This window comes from Amblyomma mixtum, chromosome 2 (genome assembly GCF_055824585.1).
Source record: "Amblyomma mixtum isolate Tamu chromosome 2, ASM5582458v1, whole genome shotgun sequence".
In the NCBI taxonomy this organism is placed as follows: domain Eukaryota; kingdom Metazoa; phylum Arthropoda; class Arachnida; order Ixodida; family Ixodidae; genus Amblyomma; species Amblyomma mixtum.
In genome coordinates, this window is record NC_143013.1 from 202,751,023 (window position 1) to 202,765,926 (window position 14,904).

Below are 14,904 nucleotides of genomic sequence, written 5' to 3' on the forward strand. Positions count from 1 at the left end.
AAAGTACAATAGGATATTTCGCAATTGTCTCAGAATTAAAAGCTATGAATATGAATGCAGAACTTGACTACTGCACCTTTAAATGCAATGCAAACCCTGCCCTGCCAGCATCCCAGAAACTCTTTACAAGCGAAAAAAAAACAAATCACGACAACTTCACAGGAAAAATATTACCGTGTTTTTTCTTGCTGTTTCCATACACCTGGCAGAAAGAGTAAAATAAAAAAGTTATGTAACAAAACAAAGGTCGCAGGAACCTAATGTTGAGGAGAAAAAAAAGCAAATGAAATACACACACAGAGCGATCGCACAAAATTTCCCATGTGGTCTCTCGATGTCGTAAGCCGAGGCAGCTGCTGTGGAACATTAACGGAGGTCCCAACAGCTGATTCCTCACTGCGTGCCGACCGTGCTTTTCTGGGCATGTGCTGTGCTAGAAGCAGAGGCACAACCCCCGAGGAAACTGGCTCTGGCAGTCATCAAGGGCGTCGTTTGACGCTTTCCCTCCCGCGAGCATCACTTATGTCCGGGAGAGCGCTGTGTCTGGTGGCGCACTTTCCGTCTTGACAGCGGACTCATATTTCCGCTCGCCCTTCGTGGCCGCTGCGTGCGGCAGATAGGAGTGAAGCGTGGCTTGCGACGCGGCGCCGCTTGCTGGGCCCTTTTCTTTCCAGCTGCGTAAGGGACAAGATATCAGCCTCGAGCGCGTGTCGTGGGATGTCAAGCAACGTGGACCACATGGAATGCACCGTGTCTCCGAAAGGGCAAACACCTGCCTGGTAAGTGTTTTTACGCATTGAGGCGCGTTTTTTGCTCAGCGTGTTTAAAAATGGGTGTGTACGGGAATTAAGAGAAGCCGTGATGCCAGGATCACTCTCACTGAAACAGTGGGCTGTCTAGAATGTAAAGAGGGCAAAACACATATCAAGAACGACTGAACTGTGCGTTTCGCCAATCCCAAATCCGCAGCTACCAGGAAAGCAAGAAATGAAGAAGAAATCCTATGAGTTTAGCTGCACTTAATTGCTTACATCCAGTCCATTTTTAACCAAAGGCTATTGCTAGATATCGCGTGTTCAGTCGAAAACACGCCCAGAATATGTTCTAGACAAGCGTTTTGCCCTCTGTACAAGTGCCTCCGCAAACAGCAACGACAAATATGCGGACGCCAAAGCAGCAGACTGTCTTTTCAGCCGCCTAGCTGTCAGTCTAAATAAAGTTTGTTCAATAGCAATGTCCCACATAGCTGCAATGAAAATACGTTGCAGTGTTGAAATTAGCGATCAGCAAAGCGGAAAGTTGGGCAAGTTTGATAACGTTCATGATGTAAAAAATAGCGCACAGGGAACACAAGGGACGTAAAGTAAACGACGCAGACAAGCGCTTGTTTGCGTCGTTTACTTTCCGTCCCTTGTGTTCCCTGTGCGCTATTTTTTACATCTTGAAATTAGCGACTTGAATTGTCCCTGTTGGCGTGTTACTAATTTGGGAAATATCCCTTTGTGACTGCACGACCACTATTGAGGGCTAGAAACCCGTAAGGTGCATAATTGGTCTCACGAAAAAGATGAAAGAAATGCTCTTGGCGAATAGCATATTGTGGCTAATTAAAGAGACAACCACATATGCCTGCTTTTTTTTTTCCTTTGGTGCAGAGATTTTCGGATCGCTTTGCGTCTCAAAAATCATGGAGAATGGCTCGAGTCGCGTACGTGCCAGAAGACGTGAACGTTGTGCGGTGCAAAAAGTGGACCGCTGCTGGCATATCGCAGCAATGGCGTTCGCTGCCCAGTTACTCATGTCATTCTCCGACCGATGCTCTGGATTCCTCTACGTTGGCTACATGGAGCTCTTCCAGGTAGACAGACGACAAGCCGGCTGGCCGCAGAGCGTCTCCTTCGTGGTACACTTCTCAGCAGGTATGCGCCTTTTCAGTGGTACTGCATTGCACTTCGATCCTAATGGTCATTACGTCGCTCGAAAGCATTAGTACTTTCTCGGTGGGAACAGAAATGCGAACCTTAAAAAAGGAAACGCTCCTGCAGAGGCGTCGGTAATAAAAAGCGTTTCATATGTAACCTGCACCATTGATCTCGAGAAATACGCAAGTAGAACTCATCCACGCTCTAGCCGATGCTTCCAGTAATTTTGTGTTATAAGTGGCTTCCGGTGGCTGAGCTGAGGCTGAGAGCCTTCACTTTAGGCACTCCTTGGTGGAGTTACACAGAACTTTGGCCCGTCCTTCCCGTCGAAGGAAGCCCTGGCTTAATACCCAAGCAAAATTATCTGGTCGGCTATTCAAGTGCTTCCTACCACTTTCCACGCTCTCCGCCAGCATCCTTTTTTTGTGCGGGGCGCTTTGTTTAAGGAGGGCAAAGGAAGAGAGACTTATGGTCGCCTTGATTTGAAGGGCCAGGGTTTGTGTGAGCTTTCAACACTAGCTACAAGCGAGAGACAGAGAGAGGAGCAGATGTCAGGAAACCTGTTTCGTGTTACTTTGAAGTGAAGTTTCTTTAGTATTTGAACCACACTAAATTTGTAGATAGATAAGTTCTATAATTCAGAATGAAAGCCTATAGTAAAGTGGCGCATGGGGACCTGTTCTAATAAATTCAATAAAGCAACGTGAATTTTCTTGCGGCAGCAACAGCAATGATGACAGTAGCTAGTTGAAACATGCACAGTAATTATCATAACACAGTTGGCGAGAAACATCAAGACCAGCCCAGACACAAGTGAGTTCCAAAATATACGCCAATGATCATAGCATAGTTTGTTGGTGAAGAAACGTATTGAAGCATGAAGTTAATACAAGAAAAACAAAGCAACAAGTAAACGAAAAACCACAAAAGTAAAACGTACTAACGATTAGCAACACACTAACGAGCGTTTAAATGATGATATAGATGCAACTATTTTGGTATCATAAGAAAATGAATTCCAAAGGTTGATAAACGGAAACTCGAGGGTCTGAATACCGAAGTTAGGGCGAACTCATATTAAAAAAAACATATTCCGGCGCCAAAATCATGGGATATCAGCTTTAGTAATGTCGTCGCTACGCATAAAATATGCTAGATTATGATCATGGACCACACAGTAAACAATGACAACAATACTGAATTTAATGAGGCAGCTAATGCACTGTATTTTTAGAGGGTGACATAAAGAGTGTGTAGGAGAGCGGCTGTTATTCCTAGTGAAGATTCTGTTGGCTCGATACTGTCATATTGGAGAATGATAAAAATGTGTGATAGGCCAGTCCCCAAGAAATCACATAATAATTTAGATGACTATGAATGAATGAGTAGTAGAGAGCGATTGGATTGTCTAGGTTATATTGGCGAGCTTTAAGCAATATCCTTATTCTATATAAGGTTCTTATTTGCAGTTCCGTAATATGCACACATAACTTTATTCGGCTACCAAGCACGTTGCCAATGTATACAACATGATCAGTAGCCGCTATAGGTATATATAGGGTGTTTTAGCTATGATTGGTTTGGTTTATTGGGGTTTAACGTCCCGAAGCGACCCAGGCTATGAGAGACGCCGTAGTGAAGGGCTCCGGAAATTTCGACCACCTGGGGTTCTTTAACTTGCACTGACATCGCACAGCACACGGGCCTCTAGAATTTCGCCTTCATCGAAATTCAGCCGCCGCGGCCGGGATCGAACCCGCGTCTTTCGGGTCAGCAGCCGAGCGCCGTAACCACTGAGCCACCGCGGCGGGGCTGTTTTAGCTATGAATTTTCACAATTAAACAAACGTTTCGAGCTAGAAGCGCGCTTATTTCGGGATGTATCAGAATATAGCTACGTGCTAACTAACTGGTTGGCTAACTAGTTTTGAATAGTAATTTTTAAATATAACTGTTGTTCTTCCTAGTTATTGAGAGTCGTGCCGCCCACAGTCAGTAATATCCATATCAATTTCTCGAAGTTCGAAAGCGCGGTTACCCTCAGCGCTGTGGCCGAACAATTTTGGCCACACTGCGCCAAAATACATGCGGTGCCCTGGAATAGGGGCGCCGACCTTGTGAAGAGGCCGAAGACATGACGACATCAGCCCACCGCTAAAACCTGATTTTTGGAGCAATAAATGTTTTTCACTCACTCACATGCGTTTTCGAGAAGCTTACAAGCAAAGCAACCTCTCCAGTGCAGGTAACTTGTCTAAGTAACGAAAGTTTGCTGGCCCACAGCTCCGAGGGTAGCCATATTTTCGTAATTCTAAAAGCTGATATGGATATTACTTACGATGGTCAACAAGCCTCTCGATAACTAAGGAGCCTAACAGTAATAATTAAAAGTTCGTTAACCAGCCTGTTAGCACCTCTTAGTCGTATTCCGAGGTACAGTCTTTGGCAAAAGTTTGGAGCCCAAGGGGTTTGCTTCAGAGCCACACCGTATGCTTCGTAACGCATCCCCAGCATTCGAAATTTTCTGAATGCAGGATGATTCATGGTCCTGTTTCCTTCTTTGGGTAGGACTTCGACAAATTCTACAGCGGTACCAGTACAAGGCTTAGAAGCAAACCACTTGGGCTGCGAACTTTTTACAAAGACTGTACACACCGCTTGCAGTGGTATGTCGGAAAAAGTGCTCTTCTAACTCAATAAGCCTATTTTTTAAAATTGCGCGAAGTCTTAGGTAAAACACCCTGTATAATGGTATAATGCTTTGTATATTAGTGCGGTTTCAGTGACCGTTATAGTTATAGGGTGTTACATGTAATATAGAACAACCTATAACAATATAGAAAGGATTAAAAAAAGTGGCGCCTCAGAAGTGGACGAAACCAACGACGTATTGTTTCCCGCCTTGTGGCACCGCGTGCAATATTTTTTAATTCCGCTTAATAAGTTCATTACCTTTAGTTCATTATGCAAGTTTTCAATCATTGAATTTTCCTTAAGTTTTAGAGGGGGTTGAAAAAAAACCGATGCAGTTTCTTGCGGCAAACTTATTTGGGACATTTGGGTCCTTTTTTGGGACATTTAAAGAATGCCCGCGAAATATTAAAAAAAAAAATAACAGGTGACTGCGCTCATGCGCTACCATTTTCCAGCGCTCCCAACCTTGTTTTGAACGAATGAAACTTCGCGATGACCGTGCCCAAGTAAGAGGCCGCCGCTCAGTTCAAGTGGCTGAAAAAATAATAAAAATAACAAAAGACAGGTTATTTATTTATTTATTCACAGATACCTCCAGCGCCCGCAGGCATTATTGTACAGGGGGGGGGGAGGGGGGCGTACAACGAAATCAAGCACCCTAAGTGCTATAGTCAGGTGATGAGACATTCGAAAACACGGAACAGCCATAAAATACAGCAAACTCAGGCACATCTACGCACACATTAATGGTACATAGTTAAGATTAAGTGAATCAATGAATAAGAGCACGAATAAAAGCACGAAACGCTTCAACAGATGTGCAGTCAACGACGTTTTTGGGGAGTTTGTTCCAAACTGATATGACATGCGGAAAGAAAGAGTTCTTATAAACATTTGTTCCACATTTGTTTCCACGCACCTTACAAGCATGATCACAACGTGCAGATACAAAATGTGGCTGCTGAACATACAGAGTTTTGTCAATCCCGGTTTTGCTGAAATAGATGCGATAGAACATTTCTAGTTTACTGCGCATGCGCCTATTACTGAGAAGTTCCCAGCCAAGAGATTCCTTTGTTGCTGAAAGGCTGTGTCGAAAGTCGTAATCATGGACGACAAAACGGGCTGCACGGTTCTGTACGCGTTCTAAACCATCCGATAACGTAATCATACATGGATCCCAAACCACGCTAGCATATTCAAGAAAAGTTCTGATGTGTGTGAGGTACAATAATTCTTTTATATTTGTTGGGGCTTTATGAAAATTACGCCGGAAGAAGTTAAACATTCTGGATGCAATGCCTACCACATATTCAGTGTGGGTTCTCTCGGTAAGGTCCTCCCTGAAATCTACACCGAGGTACTTAAAATCAGAAACTTTTTCCAAAGGCATAGAATTTAAACAGTACACAGAGTTTATTGGGTTACGTTTTCGTGTATAAGTGACATATTTATATTTGTTTGAATTCAGCGTCATTTTCCGCTTGATGCACCATCGATGGATGCTGTCTAGATTTTGCTGCAGGGTGCGAACATCATGTTCGGTGACTATTGGGTTGTACGCGACGCAGTCGCCAGCGTACAAGCGGATTTTACAGGAAATGTTCACGACAATATCATTAATGAAAATAAAAACAACAAAGGCCCCAAAACTGAACCCTGAGGTACACCGGAAGTAACATCAGCAGAGTGGTATGTAACACCACTAATTACAACATATTGTGATCTATCGGAAAGGTAGTCGCGAATCCATGAAATTACAGTGGGGTGGATCCCGAGGGACGCAAGTTTATGCAATAGAAGGGCATACGGTACGCAGTCAAAGGCTTTCTTAAAATCTAAAGATATGCAGTGTCATAACATTCCATAATTCCAGTGTCATAACATTAAACACCATCATGACTGAATTCCAACAGTTGTGTAGAACATGAAAGCCCAGACCTGAAACCATGCTGTACATTCACAAAGAAGTTGCTATTTTCCAAGTGTTTTATAACGGCACTGTAGACAATGTGCTCTAGAATCTTGCAGTTCACGCTTGTGAGGGAAACTGGTCGGTAGTTCGAAACGCCAGTTTTGGCGCCAATTTTGTGGATTGGAACTATGTTAGCTGTGTTCCATTCTGTGAGAAGACACCCAGAGTCTAACTACTTGTTATACAGCGCAACCAAATAATGTGCTACCACTGCAGCGCATCCTTTCAGAGCATAATGAACTAGACGAACTACGCTACTCCACTGCTTTCCCTTCCTTTTTTTTGCTATATTTATGCGATGGTTCAGTAGAAGCTGAGCTGAGAATAGAAGCTGAGGCCAACTGAGCATCGCTCAAAGAAGTGACCCTGGACCAGAATGAGTTGGATATTATTTCAATAAAGTTAGAATGGCCAAAAACGATCCTTATATATGACCTACTGTTAATGCATGGACTGTTTCAGAAGAGAAGGACTATCGAAAAATAATCAGCGATACTAATTTGTACAATAAATGCTGGAATTTCTCAATAATTGTTTGAGAAGCACCTAATGGGGATATTAGTCAGATATTATATAGGTCATGCCCTTGGTACAAATACCGCACTGGATTTGATAATACGACATGACATATAAGAAATTGATATTGACTTCAGCCATGAAAGAGTAAGTTTATTTTGTTTTGTTAAGAAATGTGGTAAAGGTGTATAGGCGCCCGATTTTTTCGGTGCGTGTTGTCTCCTCTGTAATGATGCGTAAGGTATTAGTATACGTCGACTGTTCTGTGATATTGCCGTAAGACCGCTAAATAATTTATAATCAAATTTTTGCTCAAGCTGTTCCGGTTGCGACTTTAACAGCAGAACGGTGGCAGTGATGTCAAAATTGCGGATATGTCACCCAAGGCATGAAAAAACAGCTATATAATCGCTGATTCCATATTTTCATCCAATCAAGGATAAACCAAGCCTTTCTAAGTACCAGGAATGACAACGAAAGAAGAAGCAGCGATTGAATTGCAGGTGTTGCATGAGTCACGAGACCTAAACACCACTTTGACTTCACAGATATTTTGAAGCCAAAACCGAAACGGCATGAGAGAAATTCGAATAAAAATTATTAGGCTGCCCTTGGCAAATACCGCGCGGAGATACAAGCAATGTCCTACACATCATTTAAGAAGAAAACATGGTACCGAAATTAGGTGTCTATACTCCTTTAAGGTCTTCTCAGGCCTAAAATTTGTTGTGGGCTTCATCGTGTGCTCCTACACCTATGCCACGTAAGTTTTGCGGAGTATACCTCGTAGTTGACCAATGTCAGCCCGGTATACGCAGTGATCAAATGAGAGTGCCTGTCTTCCAGGATATATCCCAGATTTTGAGGCCCCCTGCAAAGCAGAATGTTTAAGGATATGCGCCGTACTCCAATCGTGCATGTGACTTTTTTTCATGCTTATCTGCATCACATGAGTTCACGTGACACATCAATGAAAGAGGCAACTTGCAATCACAGTGGTGACGACAGACTGAACCACATCCTGATTGGCCAGAAGATGAATGCGGGAGGCTTCAGTCCCGATGTTCAACGCCGAAAACGGCGGCCAGTAACCCCGGAAAAGATATGGCGCGCAGTTACAGCAGTGTTATATCTCTTCTTACCAGCTTTAATTTCGCAAGGGCTATATAGGCCATGACAGGATTCCTTCGGGGTTTGGGTGACGGCAGGAGGCCCAGAATAAGTTTAACTGCAGGTCGATTTTCCCATCTAAACGGCACTTGCAGGGTACTAGAAAGTGGCACTGTTTTCAACAAGCTTGCTATTTCCATGCGAAACCGGCTAGCAGTGTTATAACTGCACGTGACAGAACATAGCAAAGCCAAGGCAAGAATAATGTGGCTCGTGGCGTTAATCCAGCAAACATTATGTTAAAGCGCCGTCTCGCACAGCTGCGCGCGCTTCAACAGGGGGATTTTTGTGGGGAGATGAGGTATGCGCATCCGCTTGATCAGAAACCTCGCGACTTAGCTGCGATTCCAAGTGCGAGAGAAATGCGATGCAAACCGCTGCCTGCTATGCAGCAGTATATACCTTTACTGCGTAGAAATAAGTTTTCTGAAAGCCTCTCTTTGCCTGCGTTAAATATCCGCGGTCTTTTTTTACTGACAGCAATATAGAACAAAGAAAGCCTACTGCAGCCAACAGTGCACCCTGGCGAACCATCAAACATTCTCATGATGAAACTGCAAATCCAATCGATCTGGCTAGTACAAGCGATATTACCAGGCAAAGTATGAGTGAAATTCATTGACCATGAACGATGCCAAGCATTGACAACTTGAAAATTTTAACCATCACCGCCGCTTCAAAAAACTTCATACATAATTCACCTGGTTCTTTTTGTTGTTTTTTTCGTTGCGCGGAGAGAAAGGCTAAAAAGAGGGTGATATTAGGCGAAATCCGTATAGTCGGGAACTGCATATGGTATAGTAGTAATTTTAATAACAGAAAGCATTGCATATTTGGTAATAAGCCTGCACTGCACCTCTGTAGATATATCGAATAAACACGAGCATACTTAATAGCTTTGGCTTTACGCCGTGTTTCATTTAAGCAGCATATCTAGTCTGAAGGGTGGAGAAAATTTTATAAACGAACGGTAACCCCTATCACAGCACCGAATAAAACAGAAATGTGCACTTTCTGTGAGCAGTACATTCGTACACATTGGAGTCAAATACTGAAGAAACGGAGTTCGAAGCGGACGCTAACAATGCGACAGACTCATAAAGGTCGCCGCCTGATGCAAGGCTGTGAATAAAAGAGAACGAATTTTCACATTCAGAAAAGGAAAGGTCCAGAGGCCTTTTTTTAGCCGTCTTGCTGTTTCAAACAAACGCATCTGCTGCACCGGCCTAATCTCTTTCCTCCCAAGATGTGAACAACGCATCAGCGTTGGTTTAAAAATTCATTCTGTTAAAAATAGCGTTACATAATTCTCCTTTTCACTGTGTTCTCCCTTTCTTGACATATTGACTTTTGGCTTAGTTTGCCTTAGCTTGGCGCCCAAGCGGATTGGCGCCAATCCAAGGCAAAGCGAGGAAGAACGTTCGGAAGTCGCAAATCTCACGCAGAGGTGGCAGCTGTGCGTGCGTGCACGCCCCTATCGACAGATGATAGCCGCTGAGAGAGACTTCAGGGCACCATATGGTTTAGGGTAGGAGAAAATAGACCCTTATCCCCATCCCCACCCCCCCCCCCCCAAAAAAAAAAAAAAAGCAGTGGTGGTGCACCTCCAAGCCTCTGCCAGTTTATACGGGCCTCACACGGTTATAGGTGCCTACACGGTTTGCGCACTTTGTACGTTTTACGGTCTGACACGCGTGAGAGTGCATATTTGTGTTTTCATGGAGCCTCTACTCCCGTATGTGCTAATGACATGTGCTGGTGTGCGTGTTGAATACATGAATTTCACATGCGTCTACTCACCGTGATGCGAGTCCCAGCCAATGTGTGTGTGGGGGGGGAGGGGGACGTGGACATTACCCATGAAACATTGTACTATGCCATCATCAACCTTGATTCACACTTTTCCTTTCCTCCGCTTCCTTCTCCCCAGTGTGGAGCTGCAAGCCAGGGCCATGCTACTACCGGCCGACTTCTCTTCCTTTCCTCTCATTAAAATTAATTTCTCTCTCTCTCTTTAGGGGCTTCACTTCCACGAAGCCTGTTCAGTTCTCGGAGGACACCTCAACCGCATAGTAAGGGAAGGAAGGAATTGAAGAGGGAGTGAAATAGGAAAGGGAGAAAGAAATCCGCTGAGAAAGAGATGAAAAAAGGTGTGTAAGAAGGAAAAGAAAAGGAAGTGCTGTAGATCTGCGTTACGGTTTAAGTTTAAACATAGATTGACAAGTAATAGACAACAGAATCAGAATAGGTATAGATCGGCGAGGGAAGGGAAAATGCTATCCATCGCATTCCGTCCGCATTAATCTAATTGATCGCCCCTAAATACTTAGCCTGTGGGTGCCCGGTTGTGCATCGAATGGACAGTGCTTTCAGAAGGTGAAGGCTTCACACACAGAGGCCACGGATAAATGGCAGAAAGGGAACTGATATAGTGCCGTAGCAACATATTTATTTTCAGGTTCTCAGCTGAAGGTTCTATATGAGGAAGGCAAAGACGTCGAGTACCAGAGGAGTTACTTCTGCTAGTCTACTTGGAGTTAGGCGATGTGGCGCAGAAGAACACCGAGAAGAGTTTCAACTGAATACGTGAAAGAGCAAGACAGCCACTGCTGCCAGCAGGAAGGACAATGAAGGGGGTTACGAAAGAGAGACGCGCATTGAATGATGGTTGCATGTCAGTGGGGCAGGACCGGCACTAGTACTCTTTGTTGGGGGTAACCAGAGCAGTCAGGGCACATTGTACAACAAAGGCGTTCAAGGAGAAGGCTAAAAAAGTGAGGGGAAGAAAGAAAGAACCTTGAACTGATAATGTTGGAGGGTATTATAACTCTCTCACACGGGTACAGTTCGACTCCTTTAAACTCCCTCCAACCAAGTAGTCTCTGCCTAGAGGGGGATGCGCGCCATGTCACAGAGCCGTCCTTTAGGGCTGGAATTTTGAAGTAGTTCCTATACCAAAAGGAGAACGAACATCTTTCTCGGAGAGTGAAAGGAGTGCTCTCGTTTCCAATGTTCTTTACTTTGGGGGAAGCAAATAAGTATTTATGCAATAACTCCATTTTTACTAGTAATACAACTAATCAAGTGCTTACAATGCAAGGGGATGAAATACCCAGAGTGGCCGAATACCAATATCACGAGGTATGGGTAAACGTAAGCGAGATATACACCGAAAAGCATGAACAGTTTGTCAGGACAAAAAGGGCGGAGAGATGGCGGGATAATGGAACACAAGGCATTATAGGCGTACAACAAATATGAAGTACTGAGAGGTATTTGGAAAAGAATAATGGGGCCGGTGCTTTCTTTAGGGAATGCGTTTTGTGCTTGAGGACACGACTTCAGTAGAGATTAGAAGTAAATCCGAGAGCTGTTGGAAGAAGATTAGCACTAGGTGCCCACGGCAAAACCACAAGCGAGCCACTTCAGTAGGATATTATTGGCTGGGCATCTTTCGAAGCACGGCTATTTCCGAGCAATATCAGGTACGAAGAACGCCTGAGGAAATTGGACGATAACAGGTGGGCTGCTATCGTCCTGCGTAAGTATTGAAATACTTACGCAGGAAGACCGCTTACTCACAATAGCAGAAAAAGAACTAGGAAACTAATTAGTTAGTGTGCAGGACACAAGGACGGAGAAAGAAAGAGCATTAAACGACATGGAAAAAGGGCGCAAGGTAAAAATGGGTTAATTCAGTGGAAAAGAAACATAGTGTAGAACCATATCAATACTGGAAAACGCAGCTCAGAATGGAAGCCTTCAATGATAACTCAAGAGGCAGTGCCTGGCTCTTTGAGGCTAGATCAGGGTTGATCAATAATTGTCGCAGGCAGGGAACATCTTTTTGTGTCCTTTTCGCGCTTCTTTCTTTTATGTGCACGTAAAAGCGTGAAAAGGTATTCCAACAGTTTTTACGCGTGTTTGGCGGTATGCCATACTCATGGTGTCGGTCTCGTGGTGTGCTGTCTGATGTTGTCATCGAGAGCGCCAGATCTCGCTGGGATAAGTTCTCCAGCGTACGAAGTAAACTATGCTATTACTTATCCTCCGCACGCTTTCCGAAAATATGTGATGTTTTCTGATGCCCGGAAATCAGTTACCGTGAACTGCCATCTAACAAAATATTTTGAATGTGTGGCTGCGGAACGTTTTACGGCAAAGCAGTGCAAAGGGGAGCCACTGGTTGCAGCGCTGCACGGCTGTTATATTGCAAGCAAGGAAGGAAGCGAAAGCTGTGGAGGCCGATGGCAGTTCCGAGCAACTATTCATTATATTTGGCATACAAACAGCCGGCGCTTTCCAAGAAGCCGAGAATACTGATCCGACGCTCTCACATTTCAGTGGGGCTGCGCATTAGAAAAGGGAATATACCAAGGGTGCTGAAAACTCAGGAGAAGCGCAGACATCCCCATGTGAATGCGGGAAACAAGGAAAGCGAACACTGCAGGTGTTGCGCAATGTACCGGAAAGCCATGATGCGGAGGAGTGGTCCGCTATCGAAGTATATCGGCTGAATGAGTGCCGCACTTATGAACACGAGTGCGTGACTCGGTCAAGGGTAGAAAACTTTGCCTTCTTGCGTGTACGTATTCGTGCTATTTTATATTTTTGCACTTGCAAAATTATGAAATTATACCAGCTCGACTAGTTATCTATTCGAAATTGTTACGGGCATCATTATTGCACAAGAAACAATTTAAATGAAAAGTGCTTTTTCTTTGCAAAATCACAGAGCACTGAGGCGACACACGCTACAAAATGGGTGCCGCGTAGGTATAATTTCATCCCACTAACTATCCTGTCTTTGCGCCTTTTTCTCGTCTCGTCGCTGTTGCTACTGCGGTGTAGCCCGAAGAATCGACGGACGGACAAATGGAGCTTAATTTTTATGACGGGAGGTAAGGATTGTGGCCTGTAGGTCATGGAAGGAGCAGCACGTGAGAGTAGGGTCACAATGCACCCGTGATGAGCGTCGTCAGTTATTCCATGTAAACAAAAGCTGAAGTGAGGTGACGGTGAAAGAGCGGAAAAGGTCGAGTCTCAAAGATGGAGATGGCTAAAGTGAAGGAACCGGCGAGCTGCTTGAAAACCGGGAAACTTACTCTTTTGATGAATGCATTGTGTGATCGTCGGAGTGGGTGGCAGTCGAAGAGCATGTTGTCCGATTCCCCATATGCTATAGGATGGGCATGCGTATAAGTGTGTAATGAATAGTGTACAGGCAAGAGGCAGTGAAAGGCCCTGTTTCCAGAGTGTCGTAAATAATGTGGTGTTGCTCAGTGGGGGCCGCACTGAGTCCGCTCTGCAGTCAAATCGGTGTTTGCAGCACGCGATGTTAGTGTCAGCAGTCATATTTTAAGGGTTGGCGTGATTGCGAAGATTGGGCAGCGGAGTCCGAGGGGGTCGAACCGGCGATATATAGGTTAGTGAAGGTGAAGCGGCTGAACACAGCGCCGGTTTAAAGCGACTGCACTGACCCGCGTGTCTAGTGCGGTCACGTGCTGAGGGGGAAGAGGAGGAGGTATCTGTAGCATTCACTGTAGATAGCGGTAGCAATTCCTCCGTGTTTGCACCCTCTCCCCCCGTTGTCCTACTCATCAGGAGGAGGTATCCGTGCGCCGGATTCGGGCACTGGTGGCTCTGACCCCATCTGTTCGTAATTGGTGGCGAGAAAAAGGACTGTGCCCGCCGCGACGGCACTGCAGTTAAGGCGCCAGGCTACTGAGCCGGAGTACCCAGGTTCGAACCCGACCGCGGCGGCAGCGTTTCGATGGAGGCGAAACGCAAAAGGCGCCCGTGAACTGTGCGATGTCAGTGAACGTTAAAGGTTCCCAGGTGGTCGAAATTATTCTGGAGCCCTCCACTGCGGCACCTCTTTCTCTCTTTCTTCTTTCACTCCCACCTTCCTCCCTTCCCTTACGGCGCGGTTCAGGTGTCCATCGAGATATATGAGACAGATACTGCGCCATTTCCTTTACCAAAAAAAATTAATTTAAAAAGATCGGCCAGCAACTAACAGGCGCCCTCACTGTGGCACTGGATCGGAAATTTGTGATGTGCGGCACTCGCCGTGGGCGTGCCCAGCAATGGCTCCTGTTAGATAATGGCTCCACAGTGAAGTGGGCAGGCGGTGGAACCGCGAATGTGATTATAATGGCACACTTCTGGATAAAGACAATAAAAAACGCGATCAAGTTCACCGTAGCTGCGTCGACGTGGCTGTCGACGGAGCGGTGGCAGCGACGCCTGGACAAAGCAAAGCTCCGAGTTGTTGTTGCCTCTGAAGCGGTGGCACATACCCACGGTGGAGAATTGGCCAGGGTCTGGTGCAGATCCAAACAGGAGAAAAATTAATCGAGGCTTAACTCAAGGAGCTCATAAATAAAAATCGAGGAATCTGGGAAGACTAAAAATGAATTTTGAGAGATTTTGAGGACATTTGAATTAAAATCGAGGAAACAAAAAGGTAGGGGTTAAAATAAATTGATTAAAAAGAAATTATATTAAATAAATAAATTTTGAGAGAAAACTAAGGGGAAACAAGAGTTAACACTAAAATCTCCCGGCCTCAATAACGCACCTGTCAAGAAGCTCACACATCAGATGAAGGGCATGCCCTTCGACA

The 14,904-nt window shown here is 44.9% G+C and overlaps 1 protein-coding gene across 1 annotated transcript in view; it reads left to right on the forward strand.

Moving 5' to 3' along the window:
- Nucleotides 1-517: 517 nt before the first annotated feature.
- LOC149362256 (monocarboxylate transporter 12-like) overlaps nt 518-14,904 on the forward strand; it is a 36,824-nt gene continuing 22,437 nt past the window's right edge. Inside the window, exons 1-2 of the mRNA XM_089572957.1 lie at nt 518-779; nt 1,656-1,919. Coding sequence (XP_089429083.1) covers nt 1,688-1,919 — 232 coding nt within the window. The 5' untranslated portion in view covers nt 518-779; nt 1,656-1,687. The remainder of the gene's footprint in view (nt 780-1,655; nt 1,920-14,904) is intronic.